The sequence below is a fragment of the Cupressus sempervirens genome, chromosome 3 (assembly GCF_028749045.1).
Source record: "Cupressus sempervirens isolate cs-2001-9-10 chromosome 3, ASM2874904v1, whole genome shotgun sequence".
NCBI lineage: Eukaryota > Viridiplantae > Streptophyta > Pinopsida > Cupressales > Cupressaceae > Cupressus > Cupressus sempervirens.
In genome coordinates this window covers 548,072,693-548,093,242 of record NC_143120.1, presented here as the reverse complement: position 1 = coordinate 548,093,242, position 20,550 = coordinate 548,072,693, and the positions used below count along the sequence as shown (strand labels likewise).

General features: G+C 34.2%; 1 protein-coding gene across 4 annotated transcripts in view; it reads left to right on the top strand.

Annotated features, from left to right (window-relative positions):
* SGT (UDP-Glycosyltransferase superfamily protein) overlaps positions 1 to 20,550 on the top strand; it is a 214,467-nt gene that overhangs the window by 83,919 nt on the left and 109,998 nt on the right. For all 4 annotated transcript variants that reach the window (XM_089820835.1, XM_089820837.1, XM_089820833.1 and 1 more), the window contains 2 exons: positions 10,815 to 11,054; positions 14,957 to 15,068. In XM_089820835.1, the coding sequence (XP_089676961.1) occupies positions 10,815 to 11,054; positions 14,957 to 15,068 (352 nt within the window). The remainder of the gene's footprint in view (positions 1 to 10,814; positions 11,055 to 14,956; positions 15,069 to 20,550) is intronic.

Here is a 20,550-nt window from a genome sequence, read left to right as displayed (position 1 = left end):
GAGCTCTATACTCGAAATTATTTACCTGTTTTTGAGAACTCTGTCTAAGAAATAAAATCTTGCTTTAGGATTTTGATGCTCAAGTGCTGAACAATAATTAATGAATTGAGATACCCACGGTAGAAGAAATTAACACAAGTATTCACCCTAAAGAAACCCATTGTGGGAAAACTTTAGAATATGGGTTGTACCTCCTCATTATTATGATCATGCAAGAGTAACAATCCGAATTGCAATCAAGCTTCCAAGAACACCATGGAAGATTTGTAACACTACTCTTTTATGCTTTGTTTGATATCAAACTTGATTATGTAATTTTCTTAACTGCTCTACTAAGATGTACACAGGTGACAATTATATATTTCAGACTTAATGCTTAAACATGACCCAAGGCATGTATTTTCATAAAATAAGAGCAAGTCGACTAAATATAAATTCCAAACACAAATGATCTTGGAACAGTATGAGCCCCTTATTTTGTTTTATACGGGAAGGGTTCTAGCATCTTGTTCTTATGATGATCTGTTCATCTTTATCCAAACATATTGACAATTTGAGCTGGATATGAATAATTCATATGTTGATGATTCTTTAGTTTCCTGTCATTCCCAGGGTGTCCAGATCACTTCCGAGCTGTCCTTGCATACCTACTCGGAGTTCTAATTTTACATGTTTGGATAATCTAATTTTGTTCATTTTGATTTGCTTTCATGTGTTATATTATTCAAGGTAATTAGTCAAGTATTATGATACAGTATTTTTGAGATTCTCTCTCCCACAAGATAAAAAAAGTGAACTCTCTATGTGGTCCATTATCAAGATTTAATACCGAAGCTTTCAAGACTCCATCTATTCAGGCATATCTTTGCGGTTCATCATGGAAATCATCAATAATCCTCAATGTGAGGTCCTATAGTTGATTGATGACTTCTTAAGGAAAATGTATGCTTATAATGGTTTTTGGTCTATAACAAGGCTTTCAAGGGGTTCTTACCACAGTAGCAATGTCGTACGCCATGTTGGTTCCCAAAACCGCAGATTGGAAATCCAAGAGCCTGCCACTTCTCCGATAGGATTCCGCAATCAATTATGGCCAATAAACGAGAATCACCTTGATTCCCCTGCACTTCAGGCTCTGCTACACCTAGGCGGGTAGACCTTCTCCTCGAACCTAATTACTTGGTTTAGAGCTTTTCTAAAGCGAATTTAAGCTTTGGAGTTCTCTGGCTGGCAAAGTCCTCGAACTTGATGAAAATGAAATTGAATGCTAAATACTTGAATTGAATGTTTTGTATAAGGTTTTTTTAATAATGGATTTGATGCTTGTAGGAAGGAAGTTATAGATTTTCTGACTTCAATAATAGAAAGACTAGTGCCTCTGCTCATTTGGGCAATAGAGTCAACTTCAGTGAATTTTCACGTACAACTCTATAAAGTTTTTATGTGCTTATACTACCAACAATTAAGTAATCAAGATGCAATAGATCAAATATTTATGCAATCTTAAATTAGTCCAGATTGAATTTTAACTCCTCTATAGTAGGGAGACAAACTGGACACAAATATGGAAACAACTATATATTTTACAATATTTGTGATGATCAAATTTTAAATGCTAAATAACCATGTCCACTTATCCGATATTTAAATTGTATACAAAATTTCTCAAAAAAAAAATTACAAAGGATGATTCATCTGCAGTTTAAATCTCCATGCCATTTAAAAAATAAACAAAAGACATTTTATTTTATTATAAAAATAAAATAATTGAATTGGTATTACAAAGTCATAGTAAACTCCTTATCCCTCCATACAAGTAATATAAAATACTTCTTCTTTGGGAATATGTGAATGTTCAGATATTGAATCTGTCTTTTCTTGTTCCAAATAACTTCTATCTTTATATTTGTTTGAAAGGATAAATCCAAATAGATGTGTATTGTCATATTATAACCAATAATATTAAAATAATCCTTGCTCTTCATAAATCACACCTCTTTAATATTTTAACAGATTACTTTTATTAATATTTTGTAGCCTTTACTCTGACTTTAATTGGTGGAAATATTTCTTTGGGCAACACGATACGTGAATTCTGGTTAACCCAGTATCTTCGAAAAACCATTTCCACCTGAATATTTCTGACTCACAAATATGAGAGTGTTGTTTTTGATAATCGTTTAACTTCAGTAGTTATTGAGACTTCACCATTACCTTATATGTAATCACAAATATGAGAGTGTTGTTTTTGATAATCATTTAACTTCAGTAGTTATCAAGCCTTCACCATTACCTTATATGTAATCGCTGGAGACATTATGCATCCTTGGAATTGTTCACCATGGTCCACAATAAACATCCTTCCACTTGAGATCGATATTTTACGAACATAATACAATATCCTCCATCGAAACTCATGTCTTTGACATACTGTGCGTGTATTTAGTTCTGATGTATTCAATTCAAACATGAATCTGATGTCATTTGATGAGTATCAAGCCACTGATTGGTTCATCTTTGTCTGGTGTTATTTTGTGAGATTGTATTATTACATTAACTCCAAACCATATGATATAACTGTTCCTTTCAAGCTCTATTCTGGCAGGGTATCATCGTATGATACAAATATGCAGTAATATTTTCTTATCTCTGAACAATTTTCAGCGGGTGAGTTTCCTAGCAACTCTGAACTTCATTCCTATCGATGCCTTTGTTGCTGCATGACTTTGACACCTGTTAGAACTCCACTGCTGATTCATGGATGACTCAGGATGCCTTTGGCATTCACCGTGTTTACTAATCTATTATAGCATGAAGTATTTGTTTTTTATCGGGTCCTCAATACTGTGTATTCATTTGAATATTGTGACGGTCTTTATGTGAATTTATGGTCTTTGTTGCACGGTGGCTCCATCAAAATGTCAAACACAAACCAACATTCTTCTTCATCTCATATACTCACTTCTTAATAATTTCCTTCGATGCCATTTGTAGTCTCAGGAGGTATCGTTGTTGTCTGATAACATTTTGTATTGCCATTTATTTTTGGATTCATGTACACAAATGCATATTTTGAAATCATTTCAATTTCTGGTTTCATCATATACCGTTGGCATCAATCCTTGGTCATCAACTCTATTCTGATGTCTTTGTTGGATTGCTTCTTAATCCCATGATGATTTCTATATATGCTTTGATTTGTTCAAAGCTATCTTGTGATATGACAAATCTGGAAGTCACAGTCCTTTGTATCTTTGTAAATATAATTGATGAAGTACTACAGTAGATAAATGTTACCCAAGTGTTTATCTCCATTGATTTCAATGACTCTCATATCTCAACCTTTCTTCATTGCCTATATTATGTGAAATTTTTATAACTTATTTCATTTTTATGAAACTTCACCAAATCATGTTATTTGTATTGGCTAATGTATATTTTCTTTTTACCATCAAGTGGGTAAATGACATCAAATCTCTAACATTATGTAATAAATGGAGGCTTTAATTTGTGAAAATTTTGGCTTCATCATACCATACGACTATTGAATCTCCTCACACTTTTTAGATTTTTGCTACTCTCGATGTAATGTCCCCTATTTGAAATAGGATTTATTAAAAAAAATTAATAATGAAATTAAAATATAAAAATAAATACATAAACAATATAATATATTATAATTAAAAGTTAATTGAGGTCAAGCGATATGCATGGAAGAACTGTGACTCCCTCAACATAAGATATAAAAGGGAGAAGAGCTCATTTGAAAGGGGACATAGAGGGAGGAAGAAAGGAATGGGAAGAAGATGGGGTTCTAACTCTTTTAAAGGGGTATAATTATGAAATATTGAGATTCTCAGAAAGGGTAGAATGATGAGGGTTGTGACTCTTTTAAAGGGTGGTAATTGTGAAAGGGTGTGCCAATTGCAAAAGGGATAGACATGATGAAGTGGTGTTACTCTCCCTCACATTGGAAGCTATTAATGAGAGAAGGGTTCATTTGTGGAAGACATCCAATAATATCAATATGGGAGATAACTTATTAATCTCAAAGTGCAATAATGAAGGGTGGCGACACTATCACCAATAAAGTATAAAAGAGATCTTAACAATCTTTTAAGGATCAGTAATCATGACTCATGAATCTGCAAAGGCAATCATCGATTATGAACCAAACAAACAATCAATCAAGAAAACACTCTATCAAATGAGCATTCATTCAATTCACCAATATATCAAACCAATGCTCATCACATCAGCACCCATCAATCTTTTAATCAACAATCTCTTATTCATCTCTCACCAAGGCCTCAAATTATACAGTGTAAAGAATTCATTCATTCAATGAATCATTTGACAACGATTGCGTCATGCCCATAATTCGACATCAGATGAACAGAAAGCCCATAGTATAAAATTGTCTTGCACAAATTAGATTTCACAATATCATTAATCGTAGAACTTGCTACAATTGCCCATCTTCAGTAAACTGAGGATATTCATGGCAAGATATAATAATACTCACTATATGTTAAGTAATATTTTTTTGAAGGGACTAATCATCTTCCCTTAATTGCATCGGTCTCTTTTAAAGACAATTAAGGAATAATGAAATGAAGGAGCGATTTAGTCTTGAAAGGACATACAATGAGTAGTAGGTGGTCACTTCTCATTCTAATGGTTACAACCTTGAGAAAGATCTTAAGTCTTTGTAATATCCCTAACCGGATATTTTCTCAAAACCCTTGACAGAATCTCAGAAAATTTAAACAAATATATTCATGCAATGATTTTTCAGATTTCACTTGCAAAACCTCAACAATAGCCTTATAAAAGATATCTCAAAATGTTATTGCAATAAATCTCCAATAGAAGTACATTTTCAAAATAAATGTTTTATTGAAGTTCTTCAACAAAATGATCAAGAAATCCAATATAGATACAGTAGCCACAAGAAGATTGGATAACAAAAAGATGAACTTAGAATACAATGTGAAACACCTGTGCGATGTCACCAACTGACAATGGTTTTCCGTCACCACTGCCCAAGCTTGAGGGTTTCTGTCTTCTCACCTGCTGAAATTGCAAGCTTTCAAGAATAGCTCTCCAAGAGAAAAAGTGACAATCAAAATCACAAAACCAAGTATGCTGAAAATGAGCTCCCTCCTCCCTTTTAAAGAACAAACAGGTGACTCTTTGCATTCCCTTTTCTGTTTCTCTATTTTCTTTTTAAAATAATACTTTTCCCCATTTAATGAAATAAAGTGCCCATAGATAATAAAGTGACACTAACAATAGGAGCTTAAGTTCAAGCATTAAAATCTCTAATAAGATAGACTCGAATATGCATGTGTGATAGCTTGTCGGAAAGGTCTCGGCAAGACACTCTTTGTCCAACCTTGGAATGCCAAGAATGTAGAACCTGCTGACTTACTAAAAATAGTAAGTGTTGGGAAACTCCATTGAAACAACCGCGATTAGCCTGCAACTAAAATCGTCTAGGCCAAAAACTGCTTTGATTGTATAGAAAACCCGGTTTGCTCTAGGGTCAAGGAAAAACAGGCTAATGGTGCATCAAAACTCATTGGCTAGAAAAGGGGACATGATGGTCTTTAACCCCAATTGAGTTGTATAAAGGACATTTCCCAACATTCAAGGAAGGCACCAATCACAACAAAAGAAAAATATACGCACAATAGATATAATCGAATAGGAAGAAAATAATCATCGAATAACACTATCATCTACAACAAATCAAACTATAATAACATCTTTAGTCATTGTACTATGTAGGAATGGTGTTTCTCCTTGTGCTTATTTGAATAGTGTGAATGCCAATATATTTTGTAGATTTTACCTCTAACTTATCTGTATGCCTAAAATAATCATATGCAAGTAATTGTATGTTTATATGTATACAATCGACAATATCATACACCTACAATTTTCAACCATACTAGGGAAAGAAGGGCAAGGAGGGGGAGCAATGAGGCTTCACTAGGTAAACCACCTTATGAGTCTGGTTAAGATCACACGAGGCCAAGAAGGACAAATTTTCTCCTCTTGGGACTTGCGCCAGGGATAATTTGGGAATCCCATCATGTCCTTATCTCAACCCTCGTTATGGTTGAGACCATGAGAATTATGTGCTATAATTGCATTTCTCTCCTAACCCTAAAAATGGTTGTATTGAATGTGTTGGTTCCCAAAACCACAGATTCAAATCCTATGAGCCTTGCCTGCTCAATACTAGGATATCAACAGGTTAAGGCCAACTTGATGGAACTGAACAATGCGGTCTGATTTCCCTACTCAATTTCTCAAACCAATATCATTCCCTTTTGGATGTTCATCATAAAGCCGATCATTAGCATCCAACTCTGTTTTGTACTAAATTAATACAATAGTGGATTTCAATCACCTCCTTATACATGACATGCGCTTTAATAAAATTTGATATTATGCTGACATGTTGTCTCTTCATTCACTAATCCCCTTTTATTCTGACATTAATGCTGATAATAGCAGTAACTTTTCCTCTTTAGCATGATATTTGTAACTCTTAAATTTTGCCAAAATTTAGAGTTCCATCAATGACTCTTTCTGGGGACGTATGCTGCTTGTGGGCATAGCGAGATCTTCAGCTATGTCTGGAAGAGTAGACCGTGCACCCATGCTTAGCATGATGCACATGAAATTGGGTGGTCCCCGGCTCCCCAAAAAATGAACATTGATTCTTTCCTCGATCAAATACCCAATTCTGATCCTGCAATACTTTGAATCTCATGAATATGATAACAAATTGTTCCTTAGTAAGATTTGATTTGTCAGTAAATAACAAACAAGAATCATATGACATGTACTTTTCTTTCATCACTTGTTTATAATTAGAATTTGCCTTATCAACAAGATTTATAAAAAATAAATAAATTTCATTATCAATTAATCCAAATATCTGACCTCTTGCACCACTCATTTGATTAGTATAAAAAAAAATTAAATCCTTAAAAGAAATATGATGAAAACTCAGAAACATTTCACTAGGCATCTTCTCAATAAATATCATCAAAGAATTCTCATGGATACTTACCTTGGTATGCTTCTCATACTTCATACCTGTATCAAAAGCATCATCCATATGAGTAAAATTTTTTGACTCAACTTTATCAACACAATCTCTAGCCTTTGGTAAATCATAAGTTACATTGTGGTCCTTACTGGATAGAAGATTCTTGTAGTCATGCATTTGATCAATCATACAAATACCTAGATTAGTTTTCTCCACTCAAATATCTTCTAGCACACAATTTCCTTGATCTACACACCTTAAATGCTGATTTTCCTCACACAAAGGTTTTGAAAGTAGGTCACTTTTGGGTAATACACGTTTCCTTTGATCAAGATTCTAATTAGATATGATACTTGAAAAAGTTTCGAAACTATGCTTCAAGCTCAACACACTCTCTTCATTGCGCTTGTTTGATTTCATATCTCTCATATGATTTTGGCTCATAGGATGAACTAAAGATTCTTGCCTTGTGAATACATACTACACATCTTATCGACTTCAACATTATCATTAGGCACGATATCTTTATTATTTTCATCATAGTGCTGAGATATGTGTTTGCCTAAAATATCCTTTTCAAACAATGGACTCGAGAACGTAGAATGCTCGGGCATATTTTCATGAGAACCTTCATTTGAAACTTTCTCATGCTTATATATCACATGCTGTTCTACTTCACCTTCGCAAGATATTATGTTTGGATTCTCCATTGTTTCATTGCATAAAAGATCTGAAATGATTTGGAAGTCACCCTTGGATGCATCTTCTTCTTCTTGAATGCTTACATTTTCCTCAAGATCTATAAGTATATAAGAACTATATTCTTCATTCTTTTCTGCTAGTCCATCATATACAGGATCAAAAAACCTTTTGAAATTGTATCTAAATAAATCTCTTTCCATACTTAGACTAGAATGCACATCTTCAACAAATATGTCATCCTCGTGGGAAGTGTATGAGACTATGATCCTTATAGTTCATTGGTTTCCTCTTCATGAAAGTGATATGCTTTTGACAAGATGACTGAATTTTCTTGTTCATTGAATGTTTCATACGACACATCTATTGTCTCATTAATCTGATTTATTTTTTGTACGGGAAGAAAAATTTGACCACCCTTTTCAACATACTTTTGATATTCCATGTCTAACAAAGTCGAAATCTCATCCACAATGAGAGAATCCTCTTCATAATTTCCATTTTCTTCACAATCTAATTCCTTATTGGTCTCATCATGATCAAATTCTTCTTCGATTTCTTCTACATTTGAATCTGAAACATCATTATGTTCTAGCTTTACTTTAGTATCTTTTGCTTCATCTTTAATAGCTTGATCCCATATTTGAAAAAGAAGCTTCATATTAGGGTCCTTTGGCAAGATTCTCAACTCAAGAATTTTGTTTAGAAGTTCCTTGTAAGGAGGTTTAAAGCTTGATGGAATCTCATGATAAATGTTCATCATTCTCAAAAACACGTGCTGAAGTCTTGCCTTCATATCTTTCTATATTGAAAAAAGTATCAAGTGGAGACATGTCAGGATCCTCTTCCGTGCTGCAATTCTAATCTTCATATTGTTCATAACACATCTCTTCTTCATGGCCCGCATCATGAAATACAGCAAGAAACCACTCTTTCAATACCCTCCATGATGAAACACTCTATGTTGGCAATAAGTCAAATGCTTTCTTCACAAAATCTTTCAAGGTTCAGACAAACAGCCTCATTGCAAGACTTTCCAAATCCACCTTGTATGCATGTAAGAATCCATAGAAACCATTCAAATGATTGAGAGCACATTCACTTCCATCTCCATAGAATTTGGGTGAAATAAGTGAGTCTTAAATATAAATCATTAGGATCATATTTGAATCTTCCCAGGTCTAGTGGTCTATCTTCACTTGAAAGGTATTGTTTCCTTTTCTTTGGTTGGGACATTTTGCAATAACAATATCCACTCTTTCAACAATGAGAAAAATACATTCCTCCGAGTCACTCCCTCAGCAAAGTCACTAGTGATCCGGGCACTCTTTTTGTTGAAGTACCAATCAAAATACAATAGAGTTGCCACCTCTAAATAAAGGAAATAAATAATCTTCAAGAATCTGAATTCTTCCTTTCAGCAGAGTATACTCTACCAAAGACCGAATCTGCAGAAAAAAGCTTAAAGAAAAATATAGAATGCTTCTAGAAGATCAAATCTTCATAAAGCAATTTAAAATTTGTAAAATAATTCTGCAAAATTGAAATCTTCAAGGAAATTAAATGCACCATAAAAAACTTATCAATTTAGAATTTCAAATATATCAAATTTTTTTAACAAATTAAATAGAACCTAACTCTTACTAGTCTACAATCAAAAACTCTTAGGGTTTGTTTTGCAACTCTCCCTAGTAGAGTTGCCAATCTGTTGGTTCCCAAAACCGCAGATTGAAATCCTACGAGCCTTGCTTGCTCGATGTTGCGATATCAACCGATTAAGGCCAACTTGACAGAACTGAACAATGCGGTCTGAGTTCCCTACTTAACTTCTCAAACCAATATCATTGCCTTTTGGCTGTTCATGATAATGCCGATCATTAGCATCCAGCTCTGTTTTGTACTAAATTAATACAACGGTGGATATCAATGACCTCCTTGTACATGACATGTGCTTTAATAGAATTTGATAATATGCTGACATGTTGTCTCTTCATTCACTAATCCCCTTTTATTCTGACATTAATGCTGATAATAAGAGTAACTTTTCCTCTTTAGCATGATATTTGCGACATTAAAATTTTGCCAAAATTTAGAGTTCCATCAGAATGTTTTTTTTTTTTTTTTTTTTTTTTGGAAAGAGGGGTAAATGTTTGACCTGGAGCTATGAACCAGTGAGGCCACAAACGGAGGACCTCATCCCCATTAGATTTGAACCTTGATGGCAAGGATAACATCTCAACAACTTAACCATCACAACATGCCACTATTGGCATTTCCATCAGAATGTATTAAGATTGTATTATTAACTAATTTTGTTGGAGGTTCCAAGACATGCTTATCTCATCTTATTCGTAGGCTAGGGTTATATTTCTAATAGTACTGTGTTCCTTGTTTGTATTCATGAAGCATGAAAAAACAATAGCTCTCAACTTCTTCCCTTCAAAACTCTAAATGATTGAATAGGTGCATGGGCATTGGTAATATGTTGCAGCCTTATGGAAAGGTCATTTGTAGCATTGTTGTTAGCATTACATTCACCGTGGTTCAAAATAATATCACAGGGTTCAATATTTGTTTCTTCTAAAATAGTTTCAATGGAGAACTCAATAACGTTATGAGTTGTAGAGGTCCATTTGACAAGGATGTTCCCTGGCTTTTCCTCTCTTTGTTGTGGCAGATGAAATCCTTCAGATTCTTTGAAAAGATTGCTTTCTAGGATGAAACTTTTCATTTTTCATTTTAGTTTTGTATTGTACATGCATATAGCTCAATGACCCTAGTTTTGCATGTTTTCTCCCTATAAAGTTGATACATCAAGGATGCATTGAGTGAAATGGTGTACTCTAATGCCACAATGTCATTCGTGCTTATGCTTGTGTTTTGAATATGGATAATATGACAAATGCTTTTCCCGTAACCTAATGATCTGTCATAATTTTGTTATGTACTGTCCTGAATGGGTTCTGAATTTGTATTTACTCAGACAAGATCTTTGGCTTTTTCTTTAATTTCCCAACGAGCTAATTTACTACTTATTTTCCAACAGCTAAAAATGATGAAGAAATTTGCAATGGTCAAGGGAGATGGAACTGTAGAATTTGATGTTAATAGTAGTGCTAGATATGCATCAGATCTATTTCCTAGTATTGAGACTCCACGTGATCTAGAAGAGGACGAAGATGAGGATGAGGATAAACCAAGTGTTCCACCACTTCAAATAGCAATGTTGATTGTGGGAACAAGAGGTGACGTCCAACCATTTATAGCCATTGGTAAACATTTGCAGGTATCTTTATTCCACACATTAACTCCTGATATTTTTAATTGTTCGAATGAAATTAAATGCCTGTTTCATTTCAAGAACATAAATTGGGTTCTTGTTTGAAGGGATAATTGCCAATAATGTAGCTAGACTGAAATATTTTTATCCTACGTTTTAGTAAAGAAATTTAAAGATGACCTGGAGCAATAAATTTTTCAATACATAATGGCATCAGATCGATGAACCATGAACTCAACTTTTTTGTAATTTCTCAAAGTATTCAAGATTTTTTGTTGTAAATTAATGAATTACTCATATTCACAGGCAGAATATGAGTAATCAATTTTTAATGTTTAAGGTGATTATTTTTATTATACCATCCATTGCAAAATTTAATTTCTTCCTTGATGAACCTGATCACTGAGATCTTAAGTGATGTAAAACTTTGTCCTGTAAGATTAATGTGTTGTCATTGAGTAGTCTGTGTGGGTTCAAGGTAAATACGAGTAAGAAATTAAGACTATGAAGTGTAAGGGACAATAATATACATTGAGAGTTCCAAGATTATGGCCGCAGGATCAGTAATTTAAGCCTGTTTGGTACAACCTAGGAACAGTTTTTAACTATCTTTTCAGATGCTACAGACCTGACACGTGTAATCAACTCCTAGGATAAGTATTTATTATGAGATGCCAAATATGATATTTCTGAGGTTCAGTTAGTTAAGGCACTTCTGCATCTATGTTGGATACAGGATCCGTTATTTAAAGCTGTTGGGTACAGCCTAGGACCAGATTTAACTATATTTCAGATGCTATGGACTTGACACACATGTACTCAACTACTAGGTTATCTGTTCGTTCTGAGATACTGAATATGGTATTTCTGAGGTTTGCTTCCTTCTACTGGTTCAAAATAATATCACAGGGTTCCATATTTGTTTCTTCTAAAATAATTTCAATGGAGAACTCAATAACTCTATGAGTTGTAGAGGTCCATTTGACAAGGATGTCCCTTGGCTTTTCCTCTCTTTGTTAGCACGATATTCTAACATTCTTTTTTAATAAATTGGAGGCTTGTATAATTGAGATAGCTAAGAATAATCTCAGAAAGTCATATAAGGAGAAAGGTTCCTTTTCAGACTGGGATGTAGATATGCGTAAAAATTGGTTCAAACTAATTAACCCACCAATGATATACACAAAATCCAACAAGATCGCTAAGAAAGAATGTGAATGGGAACCTCCTCCTGCAGGATGGTCAAAGTTAAATTTTGATAGGGCCTCTAGAGGTAATCTAGGACCAATAGGCTTAGGATGTATTATTCGTTAAGATAACAGATCATGCCTAACTAAATGTACCAAACCTTTAGGAGTAATGTCTAATAACTTAGCTGAACTAGAGGCCCTGATAGAAGCCTTAACTCTAAGTAGAGAGATTTGTAACAAATTAGTTATAGAAGGAGACTCACAAATTATCCTAAATGCATTAAGAAAAAGAAAGACCTCAAAGTGGACCCTTAATTCTAAACTTGAATATGCCTTAGCCATCTTTGATCAATTCGAAGAAATAATTATAAAACATATTTATAGGGAAGGTAATAGAAGTAGCTAATCTCACTATCAAAGGAGCAGATGGAGAAGAAATTCTACTAAGACAAGCTAATATGATAAGTTAGATACATGTTCTTGAAGCAAAATTGGTTTAGAACTTCTATTGTCAAAATAAACATGTTAAATTTAACTAATATCATGAAAGTTTAATGTTAATAAGCGATAAATTTTCAATTATTCAAAATCTTTCCTTATATACCAATTGATTTTAAAATTAAACTTAATAAGAGATAAGTCTCAATTTTAATTATGAAGCATACTTCTTTATGTTTTAACAACTTGATCGTAGCCAAGTTTAAGTTTCAGGTTATATTCACAAGGAAGTATCAAGAGCAACTTTATAAATTCAATAATAAAAAACAGGCGCTAGAATTGGATAAATCAGTATGAGATATTTATGTTAGGGCTACACCAGAGATACCTATTCATCTCTAATCTTTGTGCCCAACTGAGATGGTTTTTCAAATTTTAACACAATCTTGGGCCTTGTGGTCTTTTACCTATAAAAAAAATAAAAAATTATTGTGAAAATATAATTAAAACCCAACAAAGAATTATTTTCAGGAGAAAATTTAGAAAAACTCTGTGAAATTTTTTTAAGGGAAAAAACTATGAAAACCCATCAAAGAAACCTTCATAAGGAAAAACACGAGACTTCACGTGGTACAATAACATATGCAAGAACATGCAGCAAACATGCAAGTACATGTACCCTTTCAAAATCATGACTTTTGCTCAAATCAAGAAATTGTGCGAAAAAAACCCTCAACTAGGCTCGTGATTTTCAGCAAAAAAGCTTCGAAGGCAAATCACAAAATTTTCATAAAATACCTCCAACAACTTCAAAAAAAAAATCAGAAACCAAATTTCTAGAAAAAAATTCAGATCAAAAGAGGCTTAATTTTTTTTTTGAAATGGCCAAATTTTATAAAATCACGTTGACCTACTTTGATACCATGTTACATAGGTATTTGGTAGAATATTCGATGTTGTATTAAACAGAGGATATGAAAGCTCCATATATAGATATAGAAAGATAATGTTTGTAAAAGAAACAATTGTGAACTATAGACAAATACAGAAACTACTTAATAAACTAAAGACTAAGACGACTATCAAAGAAACATTACAATATTCTAATAAAACCAAGCCACAACAGGGCTTCTTATTACAACTCTTTTCCCTTTGTATCTTTGAAATTCTGGAAGGAGTCACCTCTCTTCTATAATTATGCCCTTTGAAATAGTTAGGACTCATCATTGCTGCCAAACAATGTTTTAATTTTAAATAAATTTCTTACATTGTCCGAAAATGCTGCCTTGATTATCAATATTCTAACCTTATTTGTTAAGCTTCTTTTTGCCTTCGTTGGCCATTTAACTCTGGATCGCCCAGGTTTATATATTAAATCTGCAACCTGATTTGGAATGACAGAGTTCCCATGGCAAGGCATGCTATGTATGTTATTTTGAGAATTAATTAATGGTAAGGTTTCCAATTGACAAGCAAGAAAAAATAAGTAAAATTAAAGAAAACAAGCCCCCAGCTAAAGTGGAAACTTCGTGGAATCGTGTAGAATTCACCTGTATCACTTTTTTTCTGGAATTGCGTAGATTTCACCTTGTTAATGTTTATGAACCCTCTTAAGCAATTTTGGGATGTAAACAAAACTATGATTTTGTGAGGTATGATAACCGATTCCATTTCTGATTCTAGTCTTGGACATTTATTAAGTGCTTTGGGGGATTTTAGTGGAGTAATTCAATAACATAGGTTTTGTGGAAGTCCACTTAGTTTGTGTAGTTGAAAGAATTGCCAATTTTCTGAGTAACGTGTCTTCATGTAATCCCTGTCCTTGCTAGTCATCAAATTCAATGAAATAGTGTTTTGGTTAATGAGGTATTTACATTCTTAATTTTTAGTCAAACCATTTTGGTTTTATAAGGGGCTGATTTAATGAGTTTTTTTACCCATCTCTAATGGTTTGTGACTTATATTCCAAAATGAAATACAAAATCTGTATACCGGCATCTACAGAAATTTGTTTTTCTTGAAGAAGATAATGGACTTGATGAAGTTGTTCTAGTTTTCAGATGTGCACTGTAATATCTCTTTTCCTTTAAAGAAATTCATTGCAGGTCTACTACATTATATATTTTTGTTAAATGTTTGAGGGGAAAATCTACTTTACATGGTGCAGGTTCATAACATAAATCATTTCTCTGATTTCTTCTTTGGACACTTGTGGAAATTAATATGATTTATTTCCTTCTGAATTTAAATTGATCTTGAATTTTGTTGGAAATTTTGCAGGAGTACGGGCATCGTGTGAGATTAGCTACTCATTCAAATTTTGAGGAATTTGTTTTGACAGCTGGGCTTGAGTTCTATCCGCTTGGTGGTGATCCAAAAGTGCTTGCTGAGTGTATGCTACACAACTTTCATAAGTCATGTTTGTGGCTATGCTTTATTGAATGCTATATTATGCAACCTATAACTAGCACAATGATTCTTATGGTCTTCAAATTTGGTAGCTTCTGAACCCATGTATTTGTATAGCTCAAAATAATGTGCTTGATTTGACTGATGAGCATAATACACAATAATAGGTAGCACCTCTATTGGTTTGTAATAAAATAAATGAGGAAAAACATATTGACATTTCCCTTTGTATTATGCTAAAAGAATGGAAAATATATCGCATCTCTTCATTTTAGGAATAAACAAAATCGATGATTGGCTTAGACATTTTCTTATGAGAATGTGATTGGTGCCAGACCACATGTTGACCTCCTCTGATGCATAGTTCTTTGTTTTTCAGGTTTGCTTATATATCTTCTTGGAACTTTTAATTTGTTAAAAACATCTCAGTATCTAATGTATAGTCTTGGAATCATATGAAGCTTTCTTACAGTGATATTCATGACATTCAGACTTACAAGGATTGCACTCAAAAGTATTCTGTGTACTGAGATGCCAAATTTTTCTTACAAGCTCATTGAAGATTTGAAAATTTATCATCAGCTTGCCTGTGTTGATGAGATATTAGCCCATGATTTTTTAAATTATTTTCTTAAGTTTTAACTGCCATTTAACGCATTATATATTAAATCTATACCTATGCAGTCAGCAAATTAGTTGCAAAGATTAAAGAAATTCTTTATAGGATTCATAAATATGTGGAGTGCATAATGTTGGGAATTGAAATTGTAAATGACCAGTGAAGTGAGTGCGATACTCTCAAACAGCTCATGAATAACAGATGTCTTGCTGCTTCTCACAAACACCTCTTAGTTATATATTTTATTGTGTTCATTCATTCAGCACAAGTAAGATTTGTGGTTAGCTTAATGTAATACCCTAATAGGATATTCACTTTGAAACCCTCAATGGAACTTGGAATTTTCAAACAAATAACCTCATGTAATGATTTTCAGATTTTTCCAGCAAAACTCTAATAAATAACCAGATAAAGCAGTCCCAAAATATTCTTGCATTAAATCTCCAACAGAAAATACATATATCTTATTGAAGTTCTTAAATAAAATAAGCCTGAAATCCAATCGTAAATACAGAAACTACAACAAGATTGGATAACAGAAAAGATGAACCTGGATTACAATATGAAACACCTACGCGATGTCTCCAACTGACAATGTGTTTTCGTCCACTACCCAAGCTTGAGAGTTTCCATGCTCTCACCTTCTGAAAGCTGAAGCCTTCAAAAATAACTCTCCAAGAGAAAAAAGTAAAATCCAAATCACAAACCAAGTGTGCTGGAAATGAGCTCCGTCTTCCCTTTAAAGAACAAATAGGTGTCTCTTTGCATCCCCATTTTTGTTTCTTTATTTCCAATTTAAATAAAAACCTATTCCCCCACTTAAAGAAATAAAATGCAAATAGATAATAAAGTGACATTAACAATATCAGCTTAAGTTATAAAGTCACGACTAAGTTTGTTAAATCTTCAGACATTCAAATCTCCCATCAGATGGACTCGGATATGCATGTCTGATAACTTTCCTTAAAGCTCTCGACAAGATGCTCCCAGTCCCACCCTAAAATGACAAGAATGATGAGTCTATTGGCTTACTAAAAATAGTAAGTGCTTGGAAACCACACTAAAACAATTGCAATTAACTCGCAACTAAAATCGCCTTGGCCAAAAACTGCTTTGACCGTATAGAGAACCTGGTTTGCCCATGGGACCAAGGAAAAACGGGATAATGGTGCAACAAAACTCATTGGCTAAATAAAGGCGACATTACAGTCCTCCCTTCCCAAAGATTGCTTGCCCCCATGCAATCCACATCTATGAGATGAAACCAAATGCTTGGATTCTAGATTTGCCTCAAAGGTGATGCTCTGTCCACCTGATGCGCTATACTATTGTAAACATCTCTAACCCTAGAGTCGTAAGACAACTCATCATGAACTCGAAAAGCAATCAGCTGGATACCTATCATCCAAAACATCTCATGTGTACCATAAAAAAAAGTGCTCGCTACCCAACTGAGTACCTCACTCCAACTGTAACTGCACACACCTCTAATATCAAGAGGTGGCGAGAGCTCAACAAATACCAATCTCCATCGAGAATAGAATGAAACAAATCGCTCCTCCCGACTTCCTGATCTGTAACCATCTCTTTAAAAGCTCCACCTGGATCCCAAGTGAATACTTGTGTGATGTTCTCGATATCACCCACAAACTCTTGTGATACCTTTGCCCATGAAGAGGATAATATCTACCAAACTACTTCATAAACCATAGCACTCTGTTGGAAATCGTGGAGTAATCCAATAGTAAGGTGTCGCAAGAGTAAACATCGCAAAATAGAGCGACTCAAAAAGCCATCCTATCTGACCTCCCTCAACCATGTAAGGACATACACCACACCAACTATTTGAATTCCGCATACGAGGAATCCATCGAAATCAAAACATATCCAAGAAGATCATCAAATCATATCTCACGATTCTGACCTCATCTTCACCATACTAGGATTGGTGAAGCCCATTAGTGGAACCGAACCATGTTATATTGCTAACTCTGTCAATATTGGGGTCCCAAAGCAAAGTGCTCTCACATCCATCATCCGTAAGGAGATACAAACCACTGAAGGAATTTGCAATCTCACAACTACATCTAACCTCTGCAAGACTCCTATAAGTGTGTTGACTCTACATGTAACCCAGCTGGTAGAAATTGACACCATAACCATCTTGTAAACCTATATCTGCATGATACCCCTGTGACATAGAAGTAAATAATACACTTGGATACCTATCACTATGGAGAAAAAATGGCTGGTGCCCCTGTAAGTTATCTCCCATCATCACCTGATTCAAATACTTGCAGCTTCTAATACCATGTTTGAAAGATGGTAGACCTTTATCCCACAATGGATGATAGAATCTTAGAGTCAACCCATACTTGCACCTCATCAAATCCACTACGTGTGGATCAAGCATAAAGCGATGAGCACTCCTCGATGTATAGTCACAATAAATAGCTCCAACCTTCGTCAATGGCTCATCATACAGTACAATCTGCAAATTGGAAGTAGATGAATCCTGCTCAACTTGATCAGCCCTCACACTAGCATCTCTAACAACCTCCTCAATGGTCGTATCTGAATGTTGGGCTGAATTAGAGTGTGCCAAATCTAATTTTTGATTTAACTCAGAATTCTGATTTTTTGCTTCATGAAATGCCACTTAAGTAGCCTCAAGGGTGTCCTTGGCATTCATGAGCTCATATGTACATACATCTACTTCTGCTTCCTTTTTCCTTGGTGCTTTTGAGTAAATCTCTGCAAGGTCAAATAGATGATCACGATTTGAAAGGTGTAGGTAATCTGATTTCATAGTTTTCAGCCCTTGTATTATTAATAACTGTGAAATATCTGTAATGTCCCTTTTTGGGACATTAGAGGATTTTTTAAATATACCCTTATAATAGTGAAATTTATCTATGAGAGCTGGAATAAAATGGAACAATTTAATATTATTAGGGGGGGCTAAAGGTCACAGGGGAATAAGACGAAAGCCAGAGGGGAGTCAAAGAGTCTCAATTTGTGTATTAAAAAGGGAAAAAGGCTCATTCTTGGGTATGCTTGGTTTATTATTCAGATTCCAATCTCTCTCTTGCGAGAGTATTTGGAAAGCTTCGGCTTTCAGCCAGTGGGAGGACATAGCCCCTCATGTCGACAGACAGTGAACACAAACCCATTCTCCATGGAGACGTCACTTCAGGTGTCTCATATGCGCTTATAGGTTTCTTTATCTTAGTGTTCCAATCTGGCTGTAAATTTTGTGTTTAAGATTGGATTGTGATTGTTGGTTATTGTATTGCTGTTGTATAATGCAATAACATTGTTTTGAGGAGTTTTATGAGAGATTTTTGGTTTTATATTGTGGGTCTGTAATGCATTTTTATATGCTTGAATCGTGAGTATCATTTTGAGAAAAAATAATTTAATATTTGTTGGAGTTTCTAGTGGTTTCTATTGTGTTTTGTAATACATCTGCATATTTTTAGTTCTGAATATTTTTTGGGGAAAAATTGAGCAAATATCCAGTTTGGGATATTTCAGTAGTATCAGAGCTGAATATCCTGCCATCTTGTGGATTTTTGTTTAGAAACAATTGTCAGAAGGTGTTTATCAAAATTTTTACTTAGTCTTTCTCTTATTAGATGGTGAGATTTTTGGAATAATAGTACAGGGAAGTCTAAGGAGTCGAGACCAACTTTTTGTTTTGGCATTTTATCTGCTTCGTGTATTTTTGGGGAGATTTATTTTGAGTATCAAGTTTATTGTGTACCATGTGAAATAATTAAGTTTGCGGTGACTCTGAAATAGACCCCTAGCTTACAGGTCGTTAGTAGAGATGTTCGAAGACTAAAGCACTGTGAATCTATTTGTAGAGTGCAACACTTATGACTTATATGGATTTGAATACTTCTAGGGGAATTAATTCATTCGTAGAATGAGTTTATGCATGTAAGAACTTTGGCTCAATTTCTATATTTAAAAAAACAAAAGGGAGATATTGTGGCATGAAAGATTATAATATTTTTAGGCCGAATTGATGGGTGTCGTGAGAAACAAGTGTTTGGTCTTTGTATTCTATGTACAACAAATAAGATATTACCGTCAATTCACAAAACATTGAGCCTGGATTAAATAATTGCTTTGACCTTGGCAATTATAATGTATTAGCATTCTTAAATTGAGTGCACACATTATTTCTATATCAGAGTTGGTAGAAGCTGCTTCTGGGATTATTGGCGTTCAGGGAGCAGTGACTAGAGTCAATGTTTTGCTAGACATCTGAAGTTTGAAAAGAAGCTTGAAGCAATTGTAGTTTTAGTGCGACACATTTTTTTAGTGTGTTTTGAATAGTCTTGGAGATTGGCGGACAACAAGTTCAAGAATTTTGAATGTTTCGTTGTTCCAGGGCTGCACTCGATAATTCAAATATTTTGTGAGGACAATGTCAGTAAGAGAAGTAACAGGTAATTATTCTCTGATTCACGTGCAAAGGAGTGGTCAGTCATTTCTGGTGAGTGATTACGGGAGTTTCTACAGAACAATATCTAGTCGGTAGCATCAGTAACAATGGTTATCGACATTTAAAACGCCTAAAGGAAGCTTGAGTCCCTGCCGTTAGGTGAAACCAAAAGTGCTAGCGATTTCCGTAAAGGAGAGTACACTGTCACGAGTCAAAAATACTCATAAAAAAAAGTTCTATAGTCGTATCCAAATTTTAGAAAACCAGGAACGAAGAGATTCGTTATTGCTAATATCCAACATACATGTAGCCACAATAGAATCATTGAACAGTGATCAGTGACTGAGATAGGAAGCCACAAATTGTAGCAGTCTCGTCATTGTGCTACAT